General features: G+C 38.3%; 1 protein-coding gene across 1 annotated transcript; it reads left to right on the forward strand.

Annotated features, from left to right (window-relative positions):
* Positions 1-4,908: 4,908 nt before the first annotated feature.
* LOC123456681 (ribosome biogenesis protein WDR12-like) lies at positions 4,909-6,413 on the forward strand. The gene has a single exon (XM_045140654.1). It carries the CDS (start codon positions 4,927-4,929, stop codon positions 6,193-6,195), a length of 1,269 nt encoding a protein of 422 aa, XP_044996589.1. The 5' UTR covers positions 4,909-4,926; the 3' UTR covers positions 6,196-6,413.
* Positions 6,414-8,717: the final 2,304 nt, after the last annotated feature.

The raw sequence follows: 8,717 nt of genomic DNA on the forward strand, positions 1-8,717 counted from the left end.
TTGTTGATGGGAGAGACTACAAAGTCATGCTGCAGACAGAGGATGTGAATACAGGCAGTAATAAAGAAAGTTTCATAATGTGATGCAGATACTTCATAGTGAATACTTGTGAAGCCCTCTCCCTCATCAGGCGAACATAATGATAAATACACAGGCTAAAAATCTGTGTACTTCTATTTGTTAATTGGACTTGGGCTCTTTAAGCTATTTAAGCTTTCATTTATACACCAACTAAATGGAAACAATAATAGGTTCTAACTCATAAATTGATTGTGAGGATTCAAAATGAATAATAATTGTAAAATGCTTCATATGGAGTCTAACTTCTAAATGCTCACCATTATTTATAACTTACAGAGACAGGCTGGTATTCTAGTTAATTTTCTCTCTTTACTCTCTTGCCTACTCATTCACGTCCCCTTTATTAAATAAAATCTATGTGACTTCTTATCCATTCTGCAACAAATTCCCCTTCCCACCTCTCTTCTACATTAGTGTACAGCTTGTGCAGAATGCCCTACCTGTCAGAGGTCCTGTGACCCCCAGTGGAGCTCTCCAGGGTGCTGGTTTGCCAATGTTTTAGCGTTCTCCGATGCGTTTCCAGGGATGGGGCCTTGTCCTGAGCCTTGTTACCATGCCTTTATTCTTTTACTTTTGTGTGTGTGTGTACTTACATATGTGTTTGTGGGTTTGTGGGTGTGTGGGTGTTCATGCACATGGGGGTGTATGCATATGTGTGAGTGCATGTGTAGAGGCCAGAGGTTGATATCACGTGTCTTCTTTAGTCAAACCTACAGCTAATTAGAGCTATCCAGAAAGCCACAGAAAGTCCACAGTCCTGAGATTACAGACACTCACCACCATGCTAGACATTTTACATGGGTACTGAGTGGGACTGAATTCAGGCCCTCAGACTTGAGTGGAAAGTACTTTATTCATTTAACCGTGTACTAAGCCACCTGAATTGTTTTGGTACATTTTATTTCTATGGAGGCCAGGCTTGACTGTAATTAATAATCTTCCTGCCTCAGCCTTCTGAGTGCTGAGATTGTAGGTATATGCCACCATGATGGGCCTACCTCTGTTTTTGATCACCAGCAACTTTCTCTTCAGAAGACTCCCATGGTTGAAATCTCAAATGGCTAATAGATCATTTTACCTACCTCCCTGTTTCTACAATTCTGCAAGTATGTTTCTCTTAGGTATCTATAATATGTCTAGATGACCTTATGTTTTCAAACATCATGGACTACTCAGAAACATGGAGATAATCAGTGAATTTTAGGTTGATAATAAATTTGTATGGAATTTGGACATATACACCTTGAGCAAATAATCAGATAGGATTGTGAGTCATTTTCCAATGGTGATGAAACTGTCCAATTATTCCCATTCCTAAGCTATGTTATTTTAATTTATTTATTTGAGAGAGAGAGAGAGAGAGAGAGAGAGAGAGCAAGAGAGTGAGAGAGAGCGAGAGGAGTGAGCTAGAAAGAAACAGGAAGACACAGAGAGAATGAGCCAGGTCTTTCTGCCACAACAAGTGAACTCCAGACGCATGTGCCTCTTTGTGCACCTTCCTTTACATGGGTACTTGGAAATCAAACCTTGGCTGTCAGGCTTTTCTAAGAAATGCCTTTAACCTAGGAGCCATCTCTCCAGTTACATCCACTAATTTTTAAGGAGATTCCAGGGTTGATCTAAAAGAGACAAGAAAGCTTCAGATAATACCAACTTCCAAATCCAGTGAAAAGGTTGAGCAGAGAAAGATACTCAGTATAATGGTTCTTTTAACTGTGTTCTAAAAGTTTGAATTTTCACAATTGCTTACTTACTTCATCTTTGTAAAGGCTACAGGCACCTTGTTTGCTTTTCAAGGAATGTGGAAATGTAGAATGATTTTCTAAATTCCAGACAATAGGGCTGATTCCTTTCTGAATAGGATCCAAATTAATATTATTAAGACCTATCATATTTTGACTGTGTCCAGAAAACATAGACTGCAGTCTTGGAATTTATGTTGTGTAATTTCTAAGCATTGACTGTATTTCTTAGTCAAATTCCTGGTGAGAGGAAAAACAGCTGGAATATCTAATAACTAGAGGGTATTTAGTTTAAAACAATAAATAGTAATGATTTTACCAAACTTACTTCTAGTTTGTGTATATTCATAGTGACATCCTATCTCCTCCTCCATTGTAAAAGCCAAGAGATTTTTTATTTAAAATATACTAGACACTGAGGCCTCAGAAACTTTTTAATTTTTTTTTAAAAAATTATTTATTTATTTGAGAGCGACAGACAGAGAGAGAAAGAGGGAGGGAGGGAGGGAGGGAGAGAGAGAGAGAGAGAGAGAGACAGAGAGACAGAGAGAATGGGTGCGCTAGGATCTCTAGCCACTGCAAACGCACTCCCTTGCGCACCTAGCTAACGTGGGTCCTAGGGAATCGAGCCTCCAACCAGGGTCCTTAAGCTTCACAGGCAAGTGCTTAACCATTAAGCCATCTCTCCAGCCCTCAGAAACTTTTTATAAGTCCAAGTTCACATATTCATGTGGGCATGAGATTGAAGCCAACTTTTGACCTTCAGACTAGATTCCTTGAACTTATGATGTTAAGATTCTGAAGAATTACAAAGTGATTTCTTTCCATTCCTCATTTCTATAATTTTGGGAAAGGAGATCAATCCATAACCTCTCAACTTTTACCTCACATCTCTCCTACATCCTTAGGTTCCAGAAAGAGAACAAAAGAAATCTATAATTAATCAACATTGGCATCTTTGGGCACAGGACCAGTTTTGCAGGATCATCCAAAAGAAAAAAAAAATTGAACTCCAAATAAGCTTCCTTCTCTGGTACTACAGACCAGACCATCAAGTTTTACTCTGAACCTCGCCCTGGTTCTTCTAGCTTTCCAGAGATATGATGTGTCCAAGGAAGAAGACACCCTCAGCCTTGAAGCCTATAATCTTATAGAACTACTGGTGTCAATACATTATCTTTTCTAGTACATTGTGTGTGTGAGAGGGGGATGAATTTAAAATATAATTCTATACATCGTAGCCATTATCACATACTCTTGATATGCCATTCTAACTTTGCAATAATCATTTTTTTTCTGTCTTAGAATTTTAGAAATATTATTTTTGTGTTATACTAAATTGTATCATGACTTTATTTTTCAGTTTTCACCATATTAATCATATATTTTACTTTGAAATGATTACTCACTCATGGGATATATAAAAAGCTGGAGTGACATAATTATCGCATAGAATATAAAAATGTAACTTCAAAGAATGTGCAGAATTCTAGGTTATACATATCAGAGAATCCCAAAGATTTTTGCGATTCATTGGGTTATCTATGATTCGATAATTGATGTTTGCTAATTTATTGTGAAGTAAATACACCCATTCCAGTACTAGAATTATTGTTAACAGGTGTGGCATACCTGACAGCTGCAGATCATGATTATCTTATCCTTGTTCTCTCAATATATTGTCACTGTAGGAACAAATGCATCTAAAATGGCTGCCAGAGCAGCTTTTCATTTAGCTGGTATTCTCACCTCTTTGTGCATGTCTGTAGTCATTTGACTATCTCATCTTTGTGGAAGTTATCAGCTGTCTATGAGGACAATATTTAAGGAACAGAACTCCCATAACAGTGGCATGGACTCTTCATGGTTTTATTTTTGTTGTTGTTTTTTTTTTTTTTTTTTTTTGAGGTAGGGTCTCACGTCTCACTGTGGCCCAGGCTGACCTGGAATTAGCTATGTAGTCTCAGGGTGGCCTTGAACTCATAGCAATCCTCCTACCTCTGCCTCCCAAGTGCTGAGATTAAAAGCATGGGCCACCATGCCCAGTGGACTCTTCTTCTTCTTCTTCTTCTTCTTTTTTTTTTTTTTTTTTTTTTGAGGTAGGGTCTAGCTCTAGCCTAGGCTGACCTGGAATTCACTATGGAGTCTCAGTGTGGCCTTGAACTCATGGCGATCCTCCTACCTCTGCCTCCCGAGTGTTGGGATTAAAGGCGAGTGCCACCATGCCCAGCTGGACTCTTCATTTTTTTAAAAAAAAAATGTTTTATTTGAAATATGTGTGTGTGTGTGTGTGTGTGTGTGTGTGTGTGTGTGTGTATACACATAACCCTGGACAATTCATTTTATTTAGATATAATATTTTAAGATCTTTATTGGATATATTAGTGGCAATTCAATACATGTATATAATGTTCATGGATAAAATCATAGCAATTAGAGCCGGGCGTGGTGGCACACGCCTTTAATCCCAACACTCGGGAGGCAGAGGTAGGAGGATCACCGTGAGTTCAAGGCCACCCTGAGACTACAGAGTTAATTCTAGGTCAGCCTGGACCAGAGTGAGACCCTACCTCGAAAAACCAAAAAAAAAAAAAAAAAAAAAATCAGCAATTAACCTTTCCATCTCCTCAAACATTAATAATTAATTAAAAATAATTATCATTATTTATTCATTTATTTAAGAGAGAGAGAAAATGTGCATGCCAGAGCCTCTAGCCACCTAGCCACTGCAAATTAACTCCAGATGCATGTGCCACTTTGTGCATTTGGCTTATATTGGTCCTGGGGAGTTGAACCTGGGTCCTTTGGATTTGTAGGCAAGTGCCTTAATTGCTAAGCCATCTCTCCAGCCCTCATTAATACTTTTTTTTTTTTTTGAGTCAAAACTGGATTTCTTTATTTTTCTGACTTTTTTTTCTTCAATTTTTTTTTTTATTATTAACAACTTCCATGATTATAAAAAACATCCCATGGTAAAAAACCCTGAGGAAGAAAGCTGTCGGCACGCGTCGTCCTCGGGGCTCGCTCTCCCCGGGCCGCCGTGTAATTTTTGAGCTACCAACCCGTGCATTTTTGAGGATAAATCTCGTGTGTCCTGATCGCCATGGCTCAGCTCCAGGCACGCTTTTACACTGAAAACAAGAAATACACAGTCGATGATGTCCCCTTCTCAATTCCTGCCACTTCGGAAATTGCTGACCTCAGTAGCATTAATAAACTACTTCAGGCCAAAAATGAGTTGCACAAGCATGTGGAGTTTGATTTCCTTATCAAGGGCCAGTTTCTGCGAATGCCCTTGGTCAAGCACATGGAACTAGAGAACATTTCATCGGAAGAGGTTGTGGAGTTAGAATATGTGGAGAAATACACCGCACCCCAGCCAGAGCAGTGCATGTTCCATGAGGACTGGATCAGTTCAATTGAAGGGGCAGAGGAATGGATCTTAACTGGTTCTTATGATAAGACTTCTCGAATCTGGTCCTTGGAAGGAAAGTCAATAATGACAATTGCGGGACATACAGATGTTGTGAAAGATGTGGCTTGGGTAAAAAAAGATAGTTTGTCTTGCTGGCTCCTGAGTGCCTGCATGGATCAGACGATCCTCCTGTGGGAGTGGAATGTGGAGAGGAACAAGGTGAAAGCCCTGCACTGCCGCAGGGGTCATGCCCGAAGTGTGGACTCCATAGCTGTCGATAGCTCCAGGACTAAATTTTGCAGTGGTTCCTGGGATAAGATGCTAAAGATCTGGTCTACAGTCCCGACAGATGAAGAAGATGAAATGGAGGAGTCTACAGATCGTCCAAGAAAAAAACAAAAAACAGAGCAGTTGGGGCTGACAAGGACTCCCATACTGACCCTCTCTGGCCACACAGAAGCAATTTCCTCAGTACTGTGGTCAGATGCTGAAGAAATCTGCAGTGCATCTTGGGACCACACAATTAGAGTGTGGGATGTTGAGTCTGGTGGTCTTAAGTCAACTTTGTCAGGAAACAAAGTGTTTAATTGTATTTCCTATTCTCCACTTTGTAAACGTCTGGCATCTGGAAGCGCAGATAGACATATCAGACTGTGGGACCCTCGAACTAAAGATGGTTCCTTGGTGTCACTGTCCCTGACCTCACATACAGGCTGGGTCACATCGGTGAAGTGGTCTCCTACCCATGAACAGCAGCTGATCTCAGGCTCTTTAGATAATATTGTCAAGCTGTGGGACACAAGAAGTTGCAAGGCTCCTCTCTATGATTTGACTGCTCATGAAGATAAAGTCCTAAGTGTGGACTGGACAGACACGGGGCTGCTTCTGAGTGGAGGAGCGGACAACAGGCTGTCCTCCTACAGATACTCTCCTACCACTTCCCACGTGGGCGCGTGATGACCACGGATAATTTCATCACGGATGCTTTTTCTTGTTGGGATTTTGTTTTGTTTTGTTTGTTTTTGAGATTGGTAGAGTCTCACTGTAATGCCATAGACACTTTATAAATTAAACTGGTAGAGAATCATCAGATTACATCATTAACACAGAGGCGGAAAACGCCCTTTTAAAGTTTGCATAATGGTTCACCCTTCATAATAGGGAACATTTTACTATTATTGTGTCTTTCTTTTGTGTTTATGAAATTATAGTATGTGGCATGTATTCTCTACCTTATGTAGACACTTAAAATTAAACTGGTTTAAAATTAAAAAAAAAAAAACATCCCATGGTAATACCCTCCTTCCCCCCAAGAGCTGGATTTCTTTTTTTTTTTTTAATTTTTATTGACATTTTTCATGATTATAAAATATATCCCATGGTAATTCCCTCCCTCCCCACCCCCACACTTTCCCCCTTTGAAATTCCATTCTCCATCATATTACCTAATACTTTTTATATGCTGTAATTTTTTTACTCTTCTGGTCATTCAAAAATATATCATAGATTGCTTTAACTAATAACTACCCTACTATGCTAAAGAAAAACTTGAAGTAGTTCCTCCATTCTGTGTTTTGGCATCCCCATTGAACTTTTTGACCTTGGCGTCCCTGCTCTTCCTAACCTCTAGTGACTGTAAGTTCATACTACACATCTATATGATTGACTTGTTAGTCAATCCTACAAATGACATCATACGACAAATGATGGAGTGTATGTGGCTTTTGTCTTTCTGTGTCTGGCTTATGTCACTTAATATAATGACCCCCATGGTATGAACTCTTGATAGAATTCTAACCTATTGAGTTCAGATCCTCTCCCAGATTATGGAAAGACTTAACTATAATTGTCAACCTTATGTTTTGATGACTCAATTTAAACAGTGTGTATAACTCCTGACTCTACTTAGAATATTTATTTTATAGAATATTCTATATTTATATTCTAGAATTTTAAGATCATAGATAAATAAATGTAATAAGTGTCAAAAATCAAATTTATTAGTGAAATGAACTATAGATTTCCATTGCTGTCATATCATTTCTTTCAAAGTTGCCAGTGAGCTTTGTCATGATGGTAACTATGACAAAGGTGGCTCATCTCATAAAATGTTACAGTGTCCTCACTTTTCTTGCTGCCTAATACATTGATTGTAGGCTGAGATATGTGAATCAGGAGAAAGACTGACCAGTATTCAAATCTTGTATAGCTATTATTTACTTAATAGCCTGATCTTGGAAGAAGTAGCTTGATGAAGGTAAGATTCCTTTTATTCTTCTACAAAATGTGGTAACAATATCTTTTTATAGGATCATTTGGTAGATTCAGTGACTTAACATGTATAAAGCATCTAGCCAATGTCTGGCTTAGAGTATTCATGCTATTTTTCTCTCATGTTTTTCTCAATATTTATTCAAATCATAGCCCCAAATCTCATCTTACACAGTAAAAACATTTCCCTCTTTTTCAGTTGATACTAATCTATCATACTCTGTGATAGGACCACAGACAAAAACACTGCATTAAAAATGAATTATTCCACAAACAAAGTAGAAAACCAAGCTATCTTATTTCTTCTCTCTGTTACTGAGTTTATATGTGATACCTTCATTCAATAAATGTTTTTTTGAGATGGGCGTTTGACAAATGACTTTAATCCCAGCACTCGGGAGGCAGAGGTTGAAGGATCGCCATGAGTTTGAGGCCACCCTGAGACTCCATAGTGAATTCTAGGTCAGCCTGGGCTAGAGTGAGACCCTAACTCGAAAAACCAAAAAAAAAAAAAAAAAAAGTCTGCCTAGTATATGCCATCTACTTTTCTAATCACCTGGAAATATAATTAGTAAATAAAATAGAGAAAAAGCCATGGTTCCTTGGAGCTGATATTCTAATGGGGTAAGGCATATTAAGAAATAAATTAGTGGAATGTAGTTATCAATATATAGTGATAAGTGCTATGAAAGACAATATCAGGTTGGAAGTTATCTAAATATTGTTAATATATATGTATATGATGAGACTGGGAAGGATTAGTTTTAATAAGGTGATCATGTACATTGAGATTTATTCTTTGATTCATTGTAAAAGAAAATCATAATATTTTAAGATTTTTAAAAAAGTTTTGTGTTTTCTCGAGGTAAGGTCTAGCTCTGTCCCAAGCTGACCTGAAATTCACTATGTACTCTCATGCTGGCTTTGAACCCACAGCAATCCTCCTACCGCTGCCTCCTGAGTGCTGGGATCAAAGGCGTGTGCCACCACATCTGAAATCCATAGTATTTTACAGATTCGAAGTTGCCAAATTGTCAAAAGGCAAAAATGTAATTGAGAAGTTATAGCTTTTCTTTAAGTTATAGATTTTATAAGTATTCCTAGGATTGACTTTAGAATTAGTACAAGTGGTGAAAGGCAGGATAGAAAATTTTAAAGTAAACTTAGTGAAGAAACAGCTGGTTGCTACAGCTAGGGGACAGCCTGAA

The sequence above is a fragment of the Jaculus jaculus genome, chromosome X (assembly GCF_020740685.1).
Source record: "Jaculus jaculus isolate mJacJac1 chromosome X, mJacJac1.mat.Y.cur, whole genome shotgun sequence".
Lineage (NCBI taxonomy): Eukaryota > Metazoa > Chordata > Mammalia > Rodentia > Dipodidae > Jaculus > Jaculus jaculus.